The sequence below is a fragment of the Nicotiana attenuata genome, unplaced genomic scaffold (assembly GCF_001879085.1).
Source record: "Nicotiana attenuata strain UT unplaced genomic scaffold, NIATTr2, whole genome shotgun sequence".
NCBI lineage: Eukaryota > Viridiplantae > Streptophyta > Magnoliopsida > Solanales > Solanaceae > Nicotiana > Nicotiana attenuata.
Genome location: NW_017670350.1, coordinates 189,656 through 215,323, shown reverse-complemented (window position 1 = coordinate 215,323; position 25,668 = coordinate 189,656). Strand labels below are relative to the sequence as shown.

Sequence of the window (25,668 nt, the reverse complement as noted above, 5' to 3'; positions counted from 1 at the left end):
GAACGGAAATCTGATGGTTCCGTTAGCTTTGTTAGGTGATTTTGGGGTTGGGAGCGTGTTCGGAATGTGTTTTGGAGGTTCGTAGCTAATTTAGGCTTGAAATGCCGAAAGTTGGAATTTTGAAGTTTCCGGTCCGACAGTGAGATTTTGATCCGAGGGTCGGAATGGAATTCCGGAAGTTGCAGTAGCTCCGTCATGTCATTTGGGATGTTTGTGCAAAATTTTAGGTCATTCAGACGTGGTTTGGTTAGGTTTTTGATCGAAGGCATATTTTGAGGAAAATTGGAGTTCTTAGGCTTAAATCCTTGATTAATTCGAGTTTCCGATGTTGTTTTAGGTGGTTTAAGGATTGGTACAAGTTTGAATGAGGTATTAGGTGTTATTGGTGCTTTTGGTTGAGGTCCCGGGGGCCTCGGGATGATTTCGGATGGTTGATGGAAAGATTTTGAAGTTAAGAGATTTGCAGACTTTTGCTGCTTCTGATATTTTCGGATCTGCAGTTTGGGGACCGCAGATGCGGCGCCGCAGATGCGGCTAAGGAGACCGCAGAAGCGGATTTTGGTTGGTTCTTCAGGTTCCACAGATGCGGTGGATCTTCCGCAGAAGCGGAACCGCATCCGCGAGTGGAGGACCGCAGATGCGGAAGCTTGGCTACTTAATGAAAATCGCAGGTGCGACTATTTGTCCGCAGAAGCGGGACCGCAAATGTGGAAGTAGCTAGGCAGATCTTATAAATAGTTGCCTTTGCGAAAATTGGCTATTCTTCCACCATTTTCATCTTGGTTTGGAGCTTTTGAGAGGGGTTTTTGAGGAAATCAAAGGGGAATCACTTGGAGGTAATGTCCTTGACTTCATAACTCGTTTTTTTGTGATTAAAGGCCTAATTAATGGTGAAAATTTTTGGAAAAGGGGGTAACTAGGGCTTGAGTTTAAGAGACCTTTAATTGGGGATTTGAGGGGTCATTTGGACTCCAATTTTAGTGCTTGTTATGTATAGACTCCTAAGAGTACGAGGTTTTTGAAAATATAAATTTCACCCGATTCTGAGACGTTGGCCTGAGGGGCATTTTGGTCATTTTACATAATTTGGCGTATTAGCTTTGAATTAAATTGCAGAATCAGTTGCTTGAGATGTTATTTACGATATGTATTTGAATTGAATAGATTTGGGCCATTTGGAGTCGGATACTCGTGGCAAACGTGTGGTTTCGAGTTGATTTTGGAGCCAGTTCGAGGTAAGTGGCTTGTCTAATCTTGTGTGGGGGACTTTTTCCCCTTAGGATTGATATTGTGGTAATTGAAATGCCTCGTGCGTGAGGTGACGAGCACGCACTTGTGCTAATTGTTGGAAATTCGGTTTTTCTTTAAAAATAGCCTTGAATTGTGTTCCTCTTTTCCTTGCTTATACTGTTTGATATTTAAACCTGCTGTAGCTTAGAGAAGCATGTCTACTTGACTAAATTTTCTTTATCTGTCTTAACTGCCTTAATTGTAGTACGTGAACCATGCTAGGTTAGGATTACTTGCTTCACTTTGATATGACATTGATCGGATTGAGTTCTGTTGTTGCTGTGTATTTACTTTGGGACTACGAAACGGTATTCCGGGAGATCCCCCGCACTTTATTTTGGGACTACGGGACGATATCCTGGGAGCTCCCCTGTATGTTTACTTTGGGACTACGGAATTGCATTCCGGGAGATCCCCCTACACTTTATGAGCTGGACTGCGGGACTGCACCCGGGAGATCCACTAGACATGATATTTATATTTGGGGACTACAAGACGGTATCGTGGGAGATCCCCGGTTGTTATCTCGGAGCTGAGTTATGTTCTTTCACTGTGTTTTGCTTGCCTTGTAATAGTTGTTGTTGCCCTTATATCATGTGTCAATTAATTACACTGTCATTTCATACTGTTAAACCTGTATCTTACTTAACCTCAGTAAGGCCCTGACCTTCCTCGTCACTACCCAACCGAGGTTAGGCTTGGCACTTACTGAGTACCGCTGTGGTGTACTCATGCCCTTTCTGCGCATGTTTTTCATGTGCAGATCCCGGTACCTCTACTCAGGCGTATCATCCTTGAGGCAGGGAGCATTTCGGAGACTTTGAGGTACATCTGCCGCGTCCGCAGACCGAAGAGTCTCCTTCTTTACTCTATCTTTAGTTATAGCCCTTCTATCGTACTATTGATGTAGACATTTCTGGAGATTAGAGCACTTTATTGAATTCCTTTTAGCTTGTGTTCCCGTGAGTTTTCGGGTTTTGGGATAGTAATGTAGGATGCTGTGATGTGGAGTTGTATGTGCCGAGCGGCATTTTATATACTGTTTCTCCTTTAAATTGTTCAGTTTTGACTATTATTCCGCAAGTTAGTTATGTTTCCGCATTATTAGGCTTACCTAGTTGTAGAGACTAGGCGCCATCACGACATGTTCACGGTGGGTGAACTGGGGTCGTGACAATACCATCTCGCGGTGGAAAGAAGTATTTCATAACTTTTATTGACGATAATCTCGATATTGCTATGTTTACTTGCTTAGTAGTAAAAATGAAGAAATAGATTCATTCAAGCAATACAAAAAGAAGTTGAAACGCAACTTAACAAGAAAATCAAAATGATAAGAAGTGATAGATGTGGTGAATACGAATATCCTTTTGAAGAAATATGTTTAAACATGGAATTGTTCATCAAACAACAACCCCTTACACTCGTCAATCCAATGGGATTGCGGAAAGAAAGAATCGATCATTAAAGTAGATGATGAACGCTTTGTTGATAAGTTCTGGTTTGCCACCGAACTTGTGGGGGGGGGGGGGAGCCATTCTTACGGCTAACCGGATACTAATCCGAGTACTCCCATAGCAAAACTCAATCCATTCCATATGAAAAATGGAAATGAAGGAAGCCCAAAATGAATTATTTTAAAGCATGGGGGTGTTCGGTAAAAGTGAAAGTTCCTAAACCCAAAAGGGTAAAGATAGGAACGAAAACTATTGATTGTGTTTTCATAGGATATGCCGCCAATAGTAAAGCATATCAATTTACGGTTCATAAATCATAAAATCGCGGCATTCATAATTATACGGTTATAAAATCAGATAATGCTTAATTCTTCGAAAATATAAATCCGTATAAAAAGGAAAGCGAGTCGATTGGTGAAGGATCTAAACGATCTCCGAAAGAAACAAAAGAAAGTATGTCTAATCAGGATGATCCAAGACGTAGTAAACGTCAAAGAACATCTACTTCATTTGGAACATATTTTGTGACTTTCTTATTGAAAAATGAGCCTCGAACATTTAAAGAAGCTATGTCTTCTTCGGAATAATTATTTTGGAAAGAGGCAGTCAATAGTGAAATAGAATCCATATTGAACAAATATATATGGGAATTGATAGATTTTCCTCCAAGAAATAAACCGTTGGGTTCTAAATGGATTTTTAAGAAGAAAATGAAAGATGATGGTACTATTGATAAATATAATGCAAGACTTGTGGTCAAAGGGTATAGACAACGAGAATGTCTTGACTATTTTGATGCATACTCTCTAATTACAAGAATTATGTCCATACGAACGTTATTAGTATTAGTTGCTGTATAGAGCCTTGAAATTCATCAAATGGACGTCAAGACGACTTTCTTAAATGGAGATTTAGAGGAAGAAATCTACATGGAACAACCTGAAGGGTTTGCGGTTCCAAGTAAAGAAAACAAGGTATGTAAACTTGTTAAGTCCCTTTATGGACTAAAACAAGCACCCAAACAATGACATGCGAAATTTGACCAAACAATATTGTCAAATAGTTTTAAGATAAATGAATGTGATAAATGTGTGTACATTAAAAATATTTCAAATCACATAGTCATTGTTTGCTTATATTTGGATGATATGCTGATAATGAGTAATGACACTGCCAATATAAATGTGACTAAGTGTATGCTAACTAGCAAGTTTGATTTGAATGATTTTGGAGTTGCCGATCTAATTCTTGGTATTAAGATCCATAAGACTCCTCAAGGCCTGACATTCTTGCAATCTCATTACATTAAAATAGTATTTGAAAAATTCAAGCACATAGATTTTAAAGTTGTAAAGACTCCAATTGACGTGAATCTTGCACTAGCAAAGAACAAAGCCAAAGCATATCACAATTGGATTATGCTCGTGTGTTGTGATGTTTAATGTATATCATGAATTGTACACGACCAGATATAACTTGTGCTATAAGTAAATTGAGTCGATACACAAGTAATCCAGGTCAATCTCATTGGATAGCAATAAAACGAGTTTTGGTATATTTAAAACATACCCAGGACTTTGCTTTGCACTACAGTAAATATCCTACGGTGATTGAGGGTTACTATGACGCAAATCAGATCACCGATTCAACTGGTTATAAGTCAACAAGTGGATATGTATTCACTATAGGTGGAGGAGAGTTATCTTGAAAGTCGTCCAAATAATCTTGTATTGCCCGCTCTATAATGGAGGCTGGGTTCATAGCCTTAGATAAAACCGTTGAAGAAGCTGAATGGCTCCGAAATTTCTTAGAAGATATTCCATTTCTGCCCAAACCGTTAGCTCTAATATGTATACATTGCAATAGTCAAGTGGCAATTGGAAGGTCTGGGAGCGTTATGTATAAAGGAAAATCTCGTCATATACGACGAAGACATAAAACTGTTAGACAATTACTCTCTAGAGGAATTATCACGATTGACTACGTAATATCAAGCGATAATGTGTCGGATCCACTTACGAAAGGCCTAGTTAGAGAGGTAGTTGAGAAATCATCGAGGGGAATAGGACTATTGCTGAGGACAAGTTATTGTGGTGGTAACTATACCTATAAGACTGGATATCCCAAGATCTAGGTTGAAGGAGATCAAACAAAGTCACTAATGACGGTTTAATAATGTCAACTAAAATTTTGGTTCATTCTCGTGATGAGACAATGTTCAGTACCAAGGATAAAGCATTAAGGCTTTTTAATTGTTTCTAAATTTGATATGGGGTATATCAAATAGCGTATCTATGGGATGTCACGTTTAGGAATCACCTGTATAAGTGTGAAGTATTAGCCGCTTCAAGGAGAATTTTGCAAGGCGAGTTCTCTATGCACTTACGAAACCAGGAGGTGTTCATGGCTGAAACGAGCACAACAATGAGAACCAAAAACGGCTAAGGGTTGATTGTGTGACTTATGGTTGTGGTATAAACCAAAGTTCGACGGTTCAAAGATATCAAATCTACCGATTGACCGAGTATATCCGACATAAGTTCACTACGGAAAGTTCAAAGGAAAACCTACTTATCCAGATGCGATTAATCCTTGTTGCGAATCACACAAATTTTCATGCATATTTTCGTGATATGGACATTCCCCATTCACGTGGGGGATTGTTGGGTTTAAGCTTGTTAAAAGCTTAAAATAAAGAGTGAATGAAAAATGGAAAGAAAAATGAAATATTTGAATTTTCCTCTTTGACAAAGGGACATTGTCCCATATTGGAGGAGGAAAAGAGTTTTGATGAATATATATATATAATTGCTTTTCTTCTAGCTCTTAAAGTGTTAAGAAAAAGACAGACCTTGCAGCATCCCATCAGGTTGAAATAAAAGTAGCTTTATGATTTTAACATCTTATATAAAAGTATTTGATTGATATATGAGAATCATTCCATTTTAAATATATAAAACAACTCATTTAATTTAATTAGCATATCTAAATTTGAATAAGAGAAGATATATTAAACTGATAACTGTTTCACTGACAAAATAGTTCATAGAAGTACAATCTTACCTAATCAAAAAATCAAGATACATCTCATTGATCTATCCAACTTTCGATCAAATTGTTATATTAAGAATCATATCCTTGTTAAACAACATGAGGGTATAACGTAATGAAAAGAAAATAAAAACTTAATTACCTTTGGTTAGCTGGTACTGTGGTACATGAACTTCCAATGGATGTTTGGATAAATATCTTCAGTATTGCACCTATGCCTTAAATTATCTGTTGCAATAACAAACAAAAACAACAATCTAGTGGAATCCCACAAGCATGGGTCTGGGTCTGCTGACAAAAAGACCAATAATAAAATATTATCGGATATCTACCGTGGAGTTCATGAATTTATAAAGACACATATTGAAAACTATTGCTACACAAGCAATGAAGCATATTGAATCTTTTTTAGGTAATAAACGAAAATTGGTGGGCACAACAGAAATTTATAGACTTCTCTCCAGTAATGTAAGCAGTTGTTTCAGAACATGCAGGTCTGAAACAAAACAAACGGACAAAAATATGCAAAAGAAATAAAAATGAAAAGAAACAAAATAATTGAATACAGTCAAATCATAACAAAAACAATTGAGAATGAATCTGATTATGCGTGCATAAATTTAAAGGGAGAAGGTAGAGCAGTTATTTCTTTTTTGTGAGATGTGAGAATTAAGAGGTGTGTTATAAATGTGCTAGGACCTCTTAATCTTATACGTTTCGTATCCTATACACGATTCCTTATTAATTGATAAGTAATTATAGATGGAGGAAGAGGTGGATAATAGTTACAAATAATTACTGTTAGAAGTCATTTAAAGACGTAATTAAATGGAGAGAGTGAATCAATATATTTTTAAAGACATTATGGTAATATTTTATAGTTAGAGAAAGACTTTGTTTTTGCAAAAAATAAGGAAAAAGTTCAAAATTATAAGAAAAAGGATAAATTGCCATACTCCTAGAGAGGCATGCCACATCACCTTTTACATTCCCAACTTTATATTTATACTAGTAAACTTATCGCGCTTCGCGCGATTATAAAAACATCATTATATTAATTTTTTTTATTAGTTAATAGCTTTAAAAATTAAAAAAAAAAAGTTGTTAAGATCTAATTTTTAACGTTCAATTTTTTTATATCTTGTTAGACAATGGGAGTGCTTCACTGATCTGCCTGAGGTTTACAACGAAACACTAGTCCGTGAGTTTATATCTCCTATGGAGCCTCCAAGACTGCTCACCACAAGCGCAACAAAATATTTTGCGATATTGTCTTGGTTCGGGGGAAGCAGGTGTTTTGCAGCAATGACACTATCAATGAGTTCTACTTCCCAGATATCTTGTCTGGTTTCACAAAAGGAAGGAGAAATTCATTTCTTTATTTCTTTTGCATGAAGTATGCGTAAATTACTTTATTAGATGTTTGGTACAGTGCAAAGGCAATAAAAGAGACATATTTTCTCGTCTTTGTCTAATTTAGAAGTAATTTAAAAAATTAAAGTCAATATATGGAGTTCCTCTTTTGCTTTTCTCGTGTCTAGCTTCCCAAAGGAAAATGACCCTTTTTCGCCGGTTTCATCCTTTTTTTTTCCCTAAAAAAAGGGGGCCTCAATTTATTTATCTATATTAAGGTCTCTTAATTTTAAGGTCTTAGCTTTTGGGATTAGATTAATGCCTTATTAGCAGTTAGCAAATCAATTAATAGCAATCAAGGATTTGTTCGCAAAAGAATAGCTTCTGGGTAAGTTTTTGTTACGTTACTTGTCCACTTAAAACAAATTATAAGTTATACAGATATGTTAACAACACCTTCGCTTGCCAAGTTATATGCCTGCTTAGTTTCTAAGAAATGGCAGAAATAACAATTCACAAAATTATTAATCTTATTCCATAAGTCATATTAACATTTGATTTATATCAAAGATTCTTACCACTCCGGGCGCAAAATATGACAAATCTCACCCCAAACTCTCAAGACATTAATAGAACAACATGAGGGAGGCCCTCCCACTATCTTCGTTCTTTCTCTTTCTTTTTTTCGTTTTTTCTTTTCACTTCTTTCTTTTCTTCCGTCCCTTTTTACTTTATTTTTTATTTTTTATTTTCCATTCTTACGTGTCAATTTTCTAATAAAATCCAGAATCACCTTGTAAATATGCAGAATCCCTTTGCGTCCAAAAATCACTCTAATCTGCATCATCGCAGAAATTTATCCTTACAAAATACAATCTCTTTAAAATTTCATATAAAATCCCCACTGAAGAATTGAAGAAAATGAAACCAAAAACTTAAACAGATTCAAACAAAAACGTTATCAATATTTTAACTCAAACGCCAAAACCCTACAACGTATTCATTAAGTTAGAAATCGAGCACATACCGTTCCGGAATTGGAGGCGTTCCATATTGCAAAGCTATGAGGAACTCTTGTTAAAAGTTAATTCATTTGAATCATCGACATCTTTGTTCCCTTATTTTCTGCAATCTGCATAAGCTTTTTTCAAATCTGATATTTCTTTCAGATGGATCAGGATCTCTAAAGATGTGAATAAACAAATAATATGAATTGCATATAAACAAATAATATGAAATAAACTCAAATCGACTAAATTCCTGTATTATATAAGAAAGAATAGGTACCTGCATGTGGTAAATTCCAATGAGTGAATAAGTCGCTGTAGCGCCATCCATGCTATAAAGAATGAGAAGTTATACTAACGAAGAGCCAACTATTCATGTATTACTAATGAGAAGCTTGATGGAGGAAAATTGACTACTCCTATATATTAACACTTAATAATAGGTCCAATCATGAATATCTGTCCGTTAGAGATGGTTTTAACGTGTATGTACGTTTCCGAACTGATGTGTCTCTATACGTTAGAAAACGTTTGGGTTCCATAAATTTTAAATTAAACAGTTGGTTTCATAGATAAAGTCTTTTAACAATAGAAGAAAGTCCAAAAAATGGAGAAAAAAAATAAATAAGATTCCAAGTCAAAGAAGCATGTCACATCACCTTGTCAAGTCCCAACTTTATATATATATATATATATATATATATATAGATATAGATTTAAAACCTTATTATTAACATTGGTAGTCATCGTTCTAAAATTGAAATTAAAGTCCCAACTCCACTTCCTTAGCGGGGGGACGATTATTATAGAGGCTGATGCCATGCAGGGAGAAGAGAAGGTGCAGACTTGCCTAAGTAGGGACTGAGCTGATCTGCTGCAGAACCCTCTGATCAGCAATTACTGTGAACCACTCAAACTCACATACTCTTGTGCTGTGTCTACTGCAAGTTAAGCTTAGTACACTACACATCCACATGTTTATATATCATGCATGGATGTAACCTTTTTTCTTCAATCGCAAGTCATCAGCAGTCTCAGTACTGTTCTATACCAGTACTCATCCGTGATCGTTGAAAATTGAAAATCAGTGTCTCTTTCTCTCCCACCCACACAAAGTTTCTGAATTCATGTATCTGAGGGAGGCAGAACTAGTTGGCAGGCAGTGTTGGGGAGTTCATTACTCAAATGATCACTCAAATATCCCAAATTATCTACTAAACTCACTTTTCTTTCGTTTGTAACAACAAAGTCACTTAACTATTCCTATTACACTCAAAAGGTCACTCAACTAGGTTCTTCCAAATTTTGGATTGCCAAATACTTATTTTACCCTCTAAATTATAAGCATTTATCTTCTTTTTATTTTTTAAAAAATATTTTAATATTATGAGTTTTCTCTTTTTAATTTATATTATGAACTTACCTATAAAATAAATAAATATTATTTATAAATTAAAAAAATAAAAAGTAGTTAAGCATATATAATGTTGGAATAATAAAATAATAAGCATAGTCAAAAAAAAATTAATTAAAATAATTTGGTAGTAATAATAATTTTACTATTAACAACAAAAATTCAAAAACTTTGTTTACACAATTCAGAATGANATATATATATATATATATATATATATATATATATATATATATATATATATATATATATATATATATATATAAAATTGAGCATACTTTTCAAGAATATATAATGTATATTATAAAAATACCTTTATTTAAATAATTATTTTTATATTACGTACGTGGAATATATATTTTACATCCTTTATTTTCTTTCATTCTGGATTGTGTGAATAAATTTTTGAATTTTTGTTGTTAATACTAAAATTATTATTACTAAAAAATTGTTCTAATTAAATTTTTTTACTATGGTCATTATTTTGTTATTCCAGCATTATATGCTTAAATACTTTTTATTTTTTTAATTTATAAATAATATTTATTTATTCGATAGGTAAGTCCATAATAGAAATTAAAAAGGGGGAAATCATAATATTAGAAAGTTTAAAAAAATAAAAGAAGATAAATATTTATAATTTAGAGGGTAAAATAGACATTTGGCATTCCAAAATTTGGAAAATGTAGTTGAGTGACCTTCTGAGTGCAATAGGCATAGTTCAATAACTTTGTTGTTACAAACGAAAGAAAAGTGACTTTAGGAGATAATTTGAGATAGTTGAGTGACTATTTTTGAGTAATTGACTCCAGTGCTGGGCTAAGTTCCACATGACCCATCATTGTTTATGGGCTAGTTTGGTGATTAATTGTGTGCCACCCACGTGATCATGAGTATTTGCGGTCATCGAAGCTCAAAGGTTGTGTATGCGTCTTTAAAGCTACGGGTAAAGTCGTAAACTCCGTAGACGGGCAAAGGTACTAAGCCAGAACCCCACGCCACACTTCGCCATATCCATAGTCCCGTCAAACTATTTGCCTAATACTAGATGTTTGGGCTAAAGCGGTCCAAAGATACTCTTAATTAACATGGGTGATATTGTCCGCTTTGGGCCATGCCAGCACGATTTTCTCCAAAAGGCCTCACATCATTAAGAGTATCCAACTCCTTATAAGTAGCCTATTTTTCTTTTCTACTTTCCATGTGAGACTTTGTTCACACACTCCAAACAAGAAGAGCCAGGTTTGAAGTTGTGGGTTCTGAATTTACCACAAACCCCATAATTAGTCTTAATTATTGTGTTCGGAGTTAAATATTTATATATATACTTAATGGATTTCTTAATACAAATATAAAATTTAAATAAAAATTATTGAATTCAACCGAACCCAATATATCTTTTAGATATAAAATTTATATCTAATAAGTTAGCTCTGCCCCTGCCAGCGTGTGTGTGTGTATATATATATATACTAGATGGCCCGAGCCCGTGCAAAAGCACGGGCATTTGTGCGTAATTATTGTGCGCAAGATAGTAGTACCACAAAGTTAAATATTGGCATAATGTGTTTAATATTAACATAAAGTACATCATACATATAGATGTATATGCGGAACAAAGTTGTACAGGTACATTCTTAAGCTTGCTAGAAAGTCCAAAACAGTCAAATTGTTCATGTTCATGTTGGCGAGATTGGATAAAATCTTGAGTTTAGGAGTTGCAACTGGTAACCCATGCTTCATCTTGCTATTCACTGAAAGACATGGAAAAGGATGCATTAGAAATAAAACATAGTATACGAAGGTAAATCCATGATGATCTACAATAAAAGCAATGGCAAAGACAAAATATTAACATCAGGAAATATTGGTGGGCGTAAAAGGGATTCTTGAGAAAATTGTGGCAATGCTGGAAACAGAATCTCATGGTAGCAAAAATTTCAACATAATGTAAGATCAGTGGGAACATGAGTCAAAAATGGACCTTACTGCTCATATAAAGTAATTCTTCACCATGGTCATTCTTCCATGAAAGAACCTGTTTTCCATGCAGGCTAACCTAGAGATAACAATATACGTAAGTGGTACATAAGCAAATGGGGAAATGTCATCTGATTCTAAAGTTATATCCAAAATTCAGTACCCAAAAGAAGACCAATATTTTATTTTCTCCATTGCAGAGTTTAAACAAAATATCTGAAAAAGATTATTCAACAATGAATATGAAAGTAATGCACCATTTCTATATGTAATAAGAAAGCTATCAATTGTAAGTTAGAAATCCTTATAACCCCTTTTAAAAGGGTAACAATTACACATTATATACAACACCAGGAGGAAAATAAGATGTCACCTATATTTTCTAAGTGAACAAAGATAATTCTCAAGTGTTCTGCATATGCCCGACTTGTTCTTGTCAATCGAGACCTTTTGTGAGATTCTTAAACATAATATATGAGACGACAAAGATTGTAGGATTCTTAAGAGATATAGGTCTCAAGCTCTTTCTTGAACACAGAGGCTATGGATAAAATGAACTAATCTCAAATGACATGCCAAAGCAATCAGTTTCATATCTATTTTTCCCACCAAAACTCATTTGTGCTTTACCTGAGCTTATTAATAGGCAGAATGTGTTACAAACAATAAAATTTATACAAACTCCAACTACCAACATGAAAATTAAAATTTTATGTTGTGCCTCCTTCTTGAGAAATATGTTCCTAATGCCGGCGTGTAATATACAGGCAGCACCTCAAAATATATTAACTATCTGAGGATAGCCTAAAATGCCGGAAGTTAATCGAATATTACAGTTCAATTCAACCAACCATTTCGGAAAGAAGAAGGTATGTCTCGGATGAAGGTAGCAGCTTGTCCTGGAATCATCCTTTGAGATTCGGAAGAAGAATGACTTTGATCAGAAGGTTTGGCGGAAGAAATTCCAGAAAGACAGCATTTTCTCGCAGCATATTCAGTCCGACATCGCTCTAGAAGTGCTGCCTTTTCTTCAGGTGGCATTTCTCTGTACGCGATACGTCGCCTAAGGTTTCTTTCATTATTTTCGGCACGAAGATATGGATGGCCTGTCGTGTGATCAATTAGGTCTTCATCCATCTTTCTTTTGTTCGAAGACATCTGACTTGCACACATTTCTATAGGCCTTTTGTTAAAGTCGAAATTTTATAAGGGTAACATTTAATCTATTCCCATAGGTACACATATCTACATATTATAACACAAAACACAAGGTAGAAGCAAGTTGTATTGTAGCTAAACAGATAACGTTGTAGATCAGAAGTTGCGAAAATTACCTGGTTTAGCAATACTGTTTTCACTTTCCCCCTAGATCAAAGTTCACTCTCAAGAGCCTGAAAAATAAAATTGAATAACCATTATATTCTAGCTGAATCGAGGAAACATATGCGATAATTTGCGGGGAAAATATGATATATTAGTATTACTTGAGGTAAATATCATGCGGGTATACACCTGAAGGTAAAAGCAGCCAGTGTTGTTTTCGGATCGAAAACCCATTTTCTTTTATGTTTCTGTTAGTCTAATTTAAGAACATGCAAAGCAATTGTCCAATTGCTATCAAGAACTAAGAGAAACCTAAGATCGTACACAGAAAATGCACAGAAAATGCCTAACTCTTGACCCATACTTTCCTATGGATCAACCCACAGAAATTTATCTGAAAAAGCCAAAATAGCGGAAAACTATTCAGTGTAGCATAAATTTCATCAAAAACAGTAAAGATAATAAAATTTTCAGCAGAAAAAGAATTCTAGTTGCCATGCATGTAGGTAATCAACAGAAATAGCCATAAGCTCTAGATGTCCTAAATTTTATCCTGAAACAGGAGACATAAATATGAAATTTGCAGGTGTTAATCAATATAAATTAACTTCCGACATTCATCTGAAAGAACTCACACATGCAAGACATAAAATGCAGAAAGCATAAAGAAATCAAGAGAAAAAAAAAAAGAAAAAAACGTAGGAAATCACTTTAATTGCTATTACTAACAATCCCAATAACAAAGAAAAAGCGCTAAAATTGCTCTCTGTCGCCTTAAATTAACACATGCATGGTTGAAAAAACATAGGAAAGACAAATAATATCCATCTCCCTGCCTTTTTCTAGTGAGAAATTTGAAAAGCTACAAATAAAATTCAAAAAGGAGTACCAAAAGTATAAAAAAAAAAAAAAAAAAAAAAAAAAAAAGCAACCAGAAGAAAATTAGACGGAAAGGAAAAGAATCTAGCAAAAATTTACCCACAAATTGAAAGCTTAGAGAATCACAAATTAGACAAAATGGAGAACCTTGAAACTGAGATAGAGACCCACGAATGAAATAAACCATGAAAGAAATGCACTGATAGAATATAGAAGAGAAGTAGATGAATGAGAGAGAGAAACCATTGAAACTGAAGTGGGTAGAGGATCGTACCTTTTTCCAGTGAAGAAGATGAAGTGACTGGACATTAGACAATGGAAAGTGTAAAAGAAAGGCAATAAATGGTAGGGAAAATTTCACATAAGAACAACTGGATCCCTACTTTTTAATTTTATAACCCATATTTCAATTTACAACCAACTAGCCTAAAAATAATAGGCTAAGATTCAACACCCAACTTCAATAAATTCTCGAAATTACTATTTAATTTTTAAAAAAGGTTACTCAAGCTTTTAAGTTAATTTTTGAATCAGCAACTATAACTCAAATATTAGTTCAACAAACCAAATCCATTTGAATGGTGAAAATTAGATTTTTAACAAGCTTAAATATGTGGGTTTAGATTCCGAATTTGATTTTGCTAGAAATTTGGAGCGGGTGTTATTTAGAATTGTTAGAAATAGTATAAGGAGGTTGTATATAAAATTTGAAGTCATTTAATTGAGATTTGGACTGGTTTTGAACAAGAATTGCAACTGAAAATCGTGAAAGAAGTTCGTCTACAGATGCTTGTATAAAGGTGTATAAAAGTGTATAATAGTGCATAAGATGTGTTTATACATCCATATACACTATTATACAAGATTATACATAATTATACAAAAAACTGACTTCGTCTTCTTCCTTGCGTCTTTTCTGATATTTAACTCAAATCTTGCTCAAATCTACTCAAAATTACTTCAAATTGAAATTTTGAACCCCTTTTGATATTTTCAATCAATTGGAACAACACCAAGTCCAAACAACTAACAAATTCAAAGAAATCCTATTTTTGAAAGCAAAGCTTTAAAAAGCCTTCAATGGTGGACTTCTACTATTCAATTTCTTACATTGCAACCAGGTGACACAGGGGGAGAAGCAGTAATGGCGGACGACCCCTTGAAGCATATGTAGAAGATGTGAGAAGAAAAGAGAGTGAAAGCAATGGTTGTGAGAACACAAATTTAACTCCATAGATTTTAAATTTGCTAGTGCTTTCAAAATATGTACAATATGGGCTAGGTCGGGTAAAGCTTAAAAACATGGGCCATTTTTTGTTATAGTGTGATGTCAAGTGTATTTTCTTGTAATTCTTTCTAAATGGTAAAGTAAAAAGTGGAGCACGTGGAGAACAAAAGGACACATGTGGTCCGCTTTCAATGGGTCTTGTATTAACATAATAATGGGTCCAGGTTCTAAAAATATCAATATATAAAATTACCAAAACACCCTTGGTCGTCCAAGGAACCTTTGCCTCTTTTAATTTAACAAAAAATGTTTCTGCCTTATATTCCGCGCATACTCTGCAAAACATTGTGGGTCTCTCCAAACTCTCAATTTGTCTTTTCCTGTTTCATTAATACCAAAAAATTGAATACTCCCTCCGGTCCATAATAAGTGATTTTTAGTCTTTGACACACCCCTTAAGAAAAAATACGAACTTCCTAGAGAAAATAAGATGTATTCACTAAATTATCCTTAATTAATTATTACCTTGATATATTGGGATATGTAAATAAGGCCAAACTTTGGAAGAACAAAATTAATTCCTTCTTGATGTAAAAGGACACTTATTTTGGACCAAAATAAAAAGGCCAAAGTAATAACCTAAGGATTACATTGTCCGATTCAATTAAACTTAAAACAATGCACTTTTTATTTTACAATAAAACTGCAAAGTAAAAGTAGAGAAAATTATAAAAAAGACTGATGTATTATTCACTTTTAAATTACTATCGAATGAATTGATTTAGATCTTTATTTATAGAAGAACAGAAGCTGTTAATTAGCATGTTACTGTATGGTCAAAATCGGGCTTAGGAAATTAGGCGTGAAAAGATCGTCAAGTGAGAAGCGATTTTGGGCGGCAAAGCCGAGGTCAACCGAAGCCCAACAACGAGCAGTCATTGAGCGAGCTGCTGAAGCTGAGGTCGAATAGCGAGGAGTAGGAATAATGGCTAGTGCAGTCTCGGGACTAGAGATGGGAATATTCACTTGAATATTCTTTGTTGTACTTTTTTAGGATTTTTGGAGAACATCTCATATAAATAGAAAAAGAGAGAGAGGAAAGAGGGACGTGAGATTCATTCTTAAAAAACTATTGTAAGAAGTTGACCCTTGAGAGAATATACAAAGTTCACTTTTCCACAGTGATTGATTTTATCGATTATTCTTCCCTTACATTCACATGATCCAAGAAAGTATTGTTCATATTCTTATCTACTGCCATATTTCGTTGTCAGAAGGAAGAATCTTCCACATCATTTGATATTTGGGTGAATTGTTCTTCCTATTTATATTTATTGCCGCTTTTCATATTTACTGCTCATCATTCATTCTTCATTTATTCTCTAAAATGCGCATCAAATGATTGAATACACGACTCTGAGCACTAAGTAAATGATATCACTTAAATTCTTAGCTAGATCTAAGTTTTATTATGCTTGACTAGGATTCACCTTACACCTCTGTTATCTTTTAATTTAATTTAACAAAGAGTACTATACTTTTTGGTCAAACAATTTGGCGCCGTCTCTGGAGACTTTCTAGTCAATATCATAGTCTTTCTAGATCTACAAAAACACACCAATAGCAAAGTACAAAATTTTCTTTCCCCTACTTGCATAATCTAACATGGCAGGAAATGGAGAAGAAAGACTAAAAGCAGTGGCAGGCCTTACTACTAATCTCCTAAATACCATCAATCAAGCGCACGGAGAAGACGAGAAGAAAGTGACACTGAGCGCCTTACCCAGGCGAAGTGATTCACCCCCCTCCCCCTCCCCCCCCCCTCATGGCAGCGTTACCGCTTCTCATGGAAAGGGAGCCTCTGCGTCCACTACGGAAGAAGCACCACCAGCGATAAAAAAGCTACTAGAAGCATGGCTAACGAGTACACTGAACAGTATACTCGACAAACCCGCTCAGATGACGAGTAGGTAAGGTGTGCGAGTTGACATCGCCACAACAACCAATGAGCAACACACCCAGCCTCCCTCGACAGGTATCACTCATTCCGTTAATGATGCAGGTAACGACGCCCTCGCTGCCATCCTTAGAAAAATAGAGGAGATGGAGAATGAGAACAAAGCACTCCGCGACCAGATGAGAGAGCATCAAGAAGGGTAGATAAGATACCGGGCGCCCCAAAACTCCTACCAAAGCGGGACGCCGGCCGGTTTGTGGAACAATCAAATAGCGATGAAGCGGCACCGCATGCTATACCAAAAACTTTCAAAATGCCGCCATTCTTGAAAATATATGATGGTACAACGGACCCGGAGGATCATGTGACCCACTATGTTACTGCAGTGAAAGGCAATGACCTTGCAAAAGAACAAGTATCTTCCATATTGCTGAAGAAGTTTGGAGAAACCCTAACCGGCGGGGCCCTGACTTGGTACTCGCAATTACCTGCGCGCTCCATAGAAATGTTTGAGGAAATGACCGACAAGTTTGTCACCGCCCATGCCGGAGCCAAGAAAGCGGAGGCAAGGGTCAACGACATATTCGCCATTAAACAATCACCTGGTGAAGGACTCAGGGACTTCCTCGCCCGGTTCAACCATGTAAGAATGACCCTTGCGAATGTATCTGAAGGAATGGTGGTGGCCGCTTTCCAGAATGGGCTAAGCAAAAGTGGGTCACGGGCAACCAAAAAGTTGCTAAGCCGACTCATGAAATACCCTCCAACCACTTGGGACGAGATACACAATGCCTACTATGCCGAGGTAAGGGCCGACGAGGATGATCTCAACGGACTTACAACGTCTGACCTCGGTCCAAATGGAGTCTAGGAAAGACCGAAGAAACGAAAGCAGAAGAGTTCTAGCAGGGTCACGACCTAATCGAGAAAGACATCAGCCTTACGTCAGAGGCACTCTCAAGCCGCCTCCACATCACGACGAAGGCCCATCCAGGCCCCGAATAGGAATCCACCAAAATGAAAGAGGTATGCCCCCCTTATTATCAGCTCACAATTTTTGTGTTTCCCCCTCAGAAATAGTCTACGCATTGGAAAAGCTCGGCCCATAGGTAAAGTGGCCACAGAAGATGCAATCCGACCCAAGCACTAGAAAGTCAAATGCCCTCTGCGAATTTCACCAGGAACGGGGTCACAAGACCAACGACTGCATCGCCCTTAGACAAGAGGTCATGAACATGCTTCACCAAGGGCACCTAAAAGGGTTGATGAGCGATCGAGCGAGGGACAACTTCGCCCGAGGGCGAGAACAGCATCAGGGGCCGCCCAAACCACCTTCCCTGGTTCGGACCATTCAAATGATCATCGGAGGAGGCGATGACGCATCCATCAATAGTGTGAAGTTTACCCCCACTCAGAAGCTCAAGCGGTCAATCACCCACGAATGGTATGACGAACTCAAAGAAAGTATCATCTTTGATAAGTCGGATACCCACAGTTTGGTCTTTCCTCACTATGACGCCCTTGTCATTACTTTACCTGTTCTTGATACTGATGTAAGACGTATCATGGTCGATGATGGAAGCGGCGCGTGCATTATCCATCCTCGAGTTCTCACCCAAATAAAGCTCGAGGACAAGATAGTGCCATGTTGCATCACACTAACAGGTTTTAACAATGAAGCTGAGCGGACATCTGGAGAATTTCGCTGCCCATCTTGGCCGGCAGCGTCACCTTGGAGACCACGTTCCACATCATGGACCAGGATACGGCATACAACGCCATCATAGGCCGACCATGGATACACGCCATGAAAGCTGTCCCCTCCAGCTTGTAACAAGTCATTAAATTTCCCACCCCCTGGGGAGTATTCTGCATTTGGGGAGAGCAACGCACGGCCCGAGAATGCTACCGCATCGCCCAAGACTGCACGTACACCCAACAGTTGAAAGAAAAAGACGAGGAAGCATAGCAATTAACGAAGTCGGGGTCGGAAAGACGTCATCAACGACCCTGAAATCATAGAAGCCACGGGGTCAACCGTAGAGGACCTTGACCCCGTCCAACTAGATGACAACGAGCATAGCTAGAAAGCTTTCATCGGCCATAAACTCCAAGATCCAGGTAAATTTCATCAGTTCTTAAAAAATAGCGTAGACCTATTTGCTTTTTCCCATGAAGACATGCCAGGTATCCCAAAGGAGATAGAAACTCACAAGTTGAACGTTGACCCATTTTACCCCACCCCCCTCCCCCAGTAAGGCAAATCAGACAAAAGTTCAACTCTGCAATAAATGACGCAGTTCGTGAAGAGTTCGAGAAATTATTAGTGAACGACTCTATTGGAGAATCGAAGTAACCTTAGTGGGTCGCCAACGTAGTCATGGTGAAAAAGAAGAGCGCTAAGTGGAGAATGTGCGTAGACTTCACAGACCTGAACACAGCCTACCCAAAAGACTCGTCCTACTACCCCACATCAACCAACTTATCGACGCCACAGCCGGGCACGAACTGCTGAGTTTCTTGGATGCCTACTTGGGCTACAACCAAATCCTCATGGAGGGGGAGGATAAGGAAAAAACCACCTTCATCACCCATCAGGGGACGTACTGCTACAGAGTGATGCCGTTCGGGTTAAAAAACGTGGGGGCAACGTATCAGAGGTAGGTGACCAAAATGTTCAAGGATCAACTCGGTAAGACCATAGAAGTATATATAGACGACATGTTGATCAAGTCAAAGAGAAAGGAAGACCATATCGACCACCTGAGGGAAGCCTTCGACATACTCCAAAGGTACGTCATGAAATTAAACCCCGAGAAATGTGCTTTCAGCGTGACATCGGGGAAATTCCTCGATTTCTTGGTATCACAATGAGGCATCGAGGTCAATCTCGCCAAATCAAGGCCTTAGAAGGAATCCCAAAAAAACTGACCAGGAAAAAGCAGGTGTAAAAGCTGACCGGTCGGATAGCCACCCTATCAAGATTCATCTCACGATCCTTCGACAGATGCCACAAATTTTTTGGCGTAATCAAAGAGGATAACGGACTCTAATGGAATTCCGAGTGCGTCAACGCCTTAAAAGAATTAAAGGCCTACATGTCTTCGCCATCGTTGCTCGCTAAGGCAGTACCCTAAGAGCGCCTCCCCATCTACCTGGTTGTGCCCGACGTCACAGTAAGTGTCGTCCTGGTACGAGAAAATAAAGGTACGCAATCTCCGATCTATTAAATTAGCAAAACTTTGGTCGACGCTGAAACAAAGTACCCCCACCTCAAAAAGTTAGCTCTGGCCCTGGTCGTAGCTTCGCGGAAGCTTAGACCTTATTTCCAATGCCACCCCATCTTGGTGGTCACAACTTTTCTTTTAAGGAGTATCTTGCACAAACCCGAATTGTCGGGCAGATTGGCCAAGTGGGCCATAGAGCTGAGCGAGCACGATATAACCTATCAGTTGCAAACTGCGATAATGTCGCAAGTTCTTGCCAACTTCGCCGCCGACTACAGTGAGAAGTTAATGTCCGAGGTCGAAAGGGAAACCGCCATTTCCTCCACCAAAGTACACGACCAATGGGTTTTGTACACCGATGATGCTTCTAACGCATCAGGATCTGGACTGGGACTCGTACTCGAAGTCCCAGCAGGCGAAATGGTTGCCCAATCCATACGATGCCCTGATATGACTAACAACGAGGCCGAGTATGAGGCCGTGATTGCAGGGTTAAACTAAACACTCAAGTACGGAGCACGGCGAGTCATTCTTCGATGCGACTCGCAACTCGTCGTCAATCAGGTCACAGGGACTTTCCAAATTAAGGAGCAATGGTTACAGAAATATCAGGCCGAGTTTGCAGACTGTTACCCGAGTTCGACAAATGCTTGATCGATCAAATACCCCGAGTGCAGAACATTGAAGCAGACGACCTCGCCAAATTGGCAGGGGCCACCAAAAGCATTACCGGGGAGGGGGACGTGGTCACTCTCCTCCATTCATCACTAGAACAAATCAAGGTACGAACTATAAACCTAACTTGGGACTAGCGCAACCATATTATCTCATACTTACAGGACGGAATGCTCTCGCCCGACAAAAAAGAAGCCAAGAAACTTCGAATGCAGGCAGCCAGGTACAGCGTCGTCAATAACGACCTGTACAAAAGAACATTTGGTAGTCCCCTATCAAAGGGCTTAGGACCGAATCAAACATGGCGCGTCCTCGAAAAAGTACACGAGGGCCACTACGGAGCTCACACCGGCAACCGAGCTCCCGTTAGATGCCTTATACCAGCAGGCTACTATTGGCCCACGATGAAAAAGGAAGCCGCCGACTTCGTCAAAAGGTGCGAGTAATGCCAAAGATACGCCCCCACGATTCACCAAGCGGGCGAGCACCTTCATTCAGCCACCTCGCCCTGGACTTTCATCAAATGGGGAATGGACATCGTCGGACCCCTCCCGGCGGGACGAGGTAATGTATGCTTTCTTTTGGTTTTAACTGACTATTTCTCCAAATGGGTAGAAGTAGGCGCATTCCCCCAAATACGCGAGCAAGAAGTAATCACGTTCATATGGAGAAACATCATATGCCGCTTCGGCATCCCCAAAGAAATCAGCTGCGACAATGCTCCCCAGTTCACTGGAAAACGACCGTCGAGTTCTTCGAAAAATGGCACATCAAAAGGATACTCTCCACACCATATCATCCCGTAGGCAATGGACTGGCGGAATCCTCCAACAAAACAATATTGAATATCATGAAAAAGAAACTCGAAAATGCCAAGGGACTGTGGCTAGAAGTGCTGCCAGAAGTGTTATGGGCATATCGCACCATGCCAAGGACGAGCACAGGGGAAACGCCATACTCACTAGACTATGGGACTGATGCAATGATACCAGTTGAGGTCAGGGAACCAAGCCTAATATACTCAAATGAAAGCGGGTCAAGCAACGACGAGAACAGAAGACAAGACCTCGACGAAGCCGAAGAGCGGAGAGACATGGCTTACATAAGTATGATAGCTCAAAAACAACAGGCAGAGCTGTACAACAACCAAAAAGCCAAAATCAGGCCACTCAAAGTCGGGGATTACGTGCTCAAAAACCCACGAGACGGCAAACTGGGAACCATTGGGACGGCCCATACAAAATCACGGCGGCAGTAAGCAAATGTTCATTCCAGCTAGAAACAATGGAAGGAAAATTACTACCAAACAATTGGAACATCGCCCACCTCAAATACTTCAACTTCTAAGGATAGACGTCTCCCGAGTCGTACATTTTTTGCCCTTACCAAAGTTTTATCCCAATTGGGTTTTCTCGGGGATGTTTTTAACGAGCTGACAAAGAGAGCGTCTCGAAGTTTGAGTATAAGTTCATCGCTTGACCTCTCAAATTGCTCTTCTAGGTCGATCAATGAAGGGACTAGATAAACTGGGACTTACCTAATGTATGCATGAAAATACCAAAGACATGTAAACTTCTCCAATGAATGTATAAACAAAGCGAAATGCGCAAACACACGAGTTTTTCATCTCTGCCAAGTTCATACATTACGCCAAGAGTCAAACATTTGACCTCGCTCGAATCGACTCACATTCGACCTCGCTCGAATTTATTTACATTCGACCTCATTCGAATCACTTAAGAGTCAAAACATTCAACCTGGCTCGAATCGACTCACATTCGACTTCGCTCAAATTTATTTACATTCGACCTCGTTCGAATCACTTAAGATTCGAACATCCGACCTCGCTAGAATCGACTCACTTTCGACTTCGCTCTAATTTATTTACATTCAAGCTCGTTCGAATCACTTAAGAGTCGAACATTCGACCTCGCTCGAATTGACCCACATTCGACTTCGCTCGAATTTATTTACATTCGACCTCGTTCGAATCACTTAAGAGTCAAAACATTCGACCTTGCTCGAATCGACTCACATTCGACTTTGCTCGAATTTATTTACATTAGAGCTCATTCGAATCACTCAAGAGTCGAACATTCGGCCTCGATCGAATCGACCCACATTCGACTTCGCTCGAATTTATTTACATTCGACCTCGTTGGAATCAATTAAGAGTCAAAATATTCGACCTCGCTCGAATCGACTCACATTCGACTTCGCTCGGATTTATTTACATTAGACCTCGTTCGAATCACTTAAGAGTCAAATATTCGACCTTGCTCGAATCAACTCACATTCGACCTCACTCGAATTTATTTACACTCGACTTCGTTCGAACTCATTAACATTCGACTTCGTTCGAATTATTTAACATTCGACTTCGTTCGAACTCATTAGCATCCAACTTCATTCGAATTATTTAACATTCGACTTTGTTCGAATTCATTAACATTCGACTTCGTTCGAATTATTTGACATTCGACTTCGGTCAAATTCATTAACATTCGACCCCATTCGATTCAACTAGGTCAGGAACACTTACGAAGGAAAAAGCATGCGAAGAAAAGCGAGAAGTTCAAGAATAGAAAACCAAAGGATTATCATTACAAAATATCATCTTACAATGGCCAAACAAGTGCCCACAAGGCACAAGAAAAAGAAGGGAACAAAAGTACAGAGAAAAGCACACTACTCGGCTGCAGCTCCCCTGTCGCCATCACTACCGGCGCCCCCGCCATTTGAATACTCGTCATCGTACCAAGCATCTGGCTCAATCCAGTCCAAATCCTCGTCGTCATCATCCATTCCGGGCGTGCCGGGGTCATAGCCGCAAGCGGTACGAGCTGCACATGCCTTAACACGTGCATCCTCAAACTCCGCTTCAGAAGCTTTTCTGGCAGCCATTAAAGCCCTGTATATGTCAAGATAAGCCTCAGCATGGACCCACTTCTCATACAAATCTTGTAGGACATCGGGATAAGTGGAAGCATGAGAGGTAGACGGCTGAGCCTGCTACTGCACTTTCTCGGCCTTGAGGGCGGTTATCTGCTCGTTCAAATCCAGCACTTCCCCTTCCGACCCACCTATACGTTCTTTGAGCCTTGCCTCTTTAAGAGCACAAGTCTCTGCTTCACTAGCTCGCTCTGATATGAGGATGCGGATAGCGCCCGCTAACGCCGCCGCCTCCGCCACAGCAGTCGATCTCGCTCTCTCAACTAGCTCTAACTCCGCAGCTTTGGAAGCCAGCTCGTCCCTTAAGCCGTTAACTACAGCTTCGCTCTGCTCAAGATCGACCATAAAGACGTCACCTGAGCTTGGAGGTTGACGCGCTCAGCCATGACCCCCCTGCTCACGTCGAGCTCATCATTCTTGGTCCTTAACGTCTCTTCGAGCTTGCTGCAATTGCCAATAATCCTCATGAGCTCATCATCCTTTTCCTTCAACTCGTCATCCTTCGCCTTCAACTCCTCGCTCTTCTGTCTCAGATCGCCAGGGAGAGTTGGGAACAAAGCGTGCTCACCAAGCATGCGGACCAGGGCTTTGTGCTTAGTACTGTACTCTCTGTATTCTGACTCCATCTTTATATAGAGTCTCGTTCTCTTCTCCTCCCAACCCGTGCTCTCAATCTCCAAGATGAGAGTCTGATAAACAGATGAAGAAAGGTCAGCAAAGAAAAATAACATAAAAAGAAGAAGAAATTGAAACGCTTAGAGAGGACTTACTCGTAGGGCCATCCCGGAAATGCCTAATGACAGGTCCGCATCCTTCAGCGTCTGCAAGGTCCTGTTCTCGGGCTCCGCGCATAGGGGGGCCAAAGTTGGAACCATGCTCTTCGAGTTGACCAACAAGTTGAAATCCACGGGGATGACAATATTTTGAGTGGACCCCTCGGTCCTCACCTCTACTCGAGTAAATCTCTCCTCGAAAGTCCGTACCTTCTCGGGGTCGATATCAGAACCGGACCCGTCATCTTCCACAATGATAGTTTTTTCTCTACCACCAGTAGACGATAAGCCAACCTCGGCTGCCCCCAGTGTTTCCGTTTCCGCAGCAGCCTCCACCATCTCTAATGGCCTAGCTTCCGCGACAATCTCCGGTGGGGGAGAAGTCCACGTAGCTGAAGTGCACGTCGCCTCCACGTCCATGATCATGGCCCGTTCAGGTGTGACCATGGCCTCTACTCGTTGCCTCTTCAATGGCATCGCTTTCTCCTCACCAGGGGAAGATTCGTCCAGTAAATGAACCACCGGGCAGTCCAGGATCTCCACTAACGGAGTGGACGTCTGACGACCAGGCTCGCTTAATACCGGAGTCTGGGAAGACGTATTTCGCACAGACTCAGCCAACACAAACTGCATCCCAGCCGAAGCAACCACCTAGCAAAATGTGGGGATAGGAGCCTTCACCTTCTTAGAAGTTCTCCGACCTAGCATCAAAGGAAAACTATAAACGGCAAAAAGAAATGCACCACAACAAAAGCAAAATAATTATAAGGGCGAAACCTGACTTACCAGCCGATGGATTGAGCCCGAATCTTTTGTTGAAGGACGCCCAGTCACAAATCCCTACGGTGTGAGGCAAGACGCGAGCCACCCAATCACTGATATTGGCGACCAAAGATGGGGGACGCCTCTTAGCTGCAAAAGGAAAAATGACGTAACAAGTCACGAATCACGAAGAGAAGGGAAGAACGTACTCCAAATAACGATACTTATGAGCAAAATTCCATTGTTCAGGAAAGTCGCTAGGGTTTCCACCGCGTGCTTGGTTTTAATGAAGAACTAATGGGCCCAAAACCAGCGATTCGTCCTATCAATCCATCCCCGC

General features: G+C 39.2%; 1 protein-coding gene and 1 long non-coding RNA gene across 3 annotated transcripts; one reads left to right on the top strand and one right to left on the bottom strand.

The window, feature by feature from the left end:
- Positions 1–11,133: 11,133 nt before the first annotated feature.
- LOC109238215 lies at positions 11,134–14,102 on the bottom strand. Of its 2 annotated transcripts, none has more exons than XR_002069711.1 (3): positions 14,029–14,102; positions 11,557–11,631; positions 11,134–11,326 (listed from the first exon to the last, which is right to left on the bottom strand). It is a non-coding gene; the product is annotated as an uncharacterized LOC109238215 (long non-coding RNA). The 2 variants fall into 2 exon arrangements; XR_002069712.1 differs by lacking the exon at positions 14,029–14,102 and adding an exon at positions 12,887–12,945.
- A 3,150-nt stretch (positions 14,103–17,252) lies between these two features.
- LOC109238211 lies at positions 17,253–20,667 on the top strand. The gene is made up of 3 exons (XM_019404635.1): positions 17,253–17,744; positions 18,121–18,665; positions 20,343–20,667. Exons 1-3 carry the CDS (start codon positions 17,253–17,255, stop codon positions 20,665–20,667), a joined length of 1,362 nt encoding a protein of 453 aa, XP_019260180.1.
- The last annotated feature ends 5,001 nt before the right edge of the window (positions 20,668–25,668 follow it).

What these genes read in the sequence shown, in the direction of transcription:
- LOC109238211 (XM_019404635.1), top strand. Translation starts at nt 17,253, where the DNA reads ATGCCGCCATTCTTGAAAATATATGATGGTACAACGGACCCGGAGGAT. An exon ending in ACAATGCCTACTATGCCGAG is followed by an intron (nt 17,745 to 18,120) that starts GTAAGGGCCGAC and finishes GAATTTCACCAG; the next exon opens with GAACGGGGTCACAAGACCAA. An exon ending in TGCCCATCTTGGCCGGCAGC is followed by an intron (nt 18,666 to 20,342) that starts GTCACCTTGGAG and finishes ATTGTCGGGCAG; the next exon opens with ATTGGCCAAGTGGGCCATAG.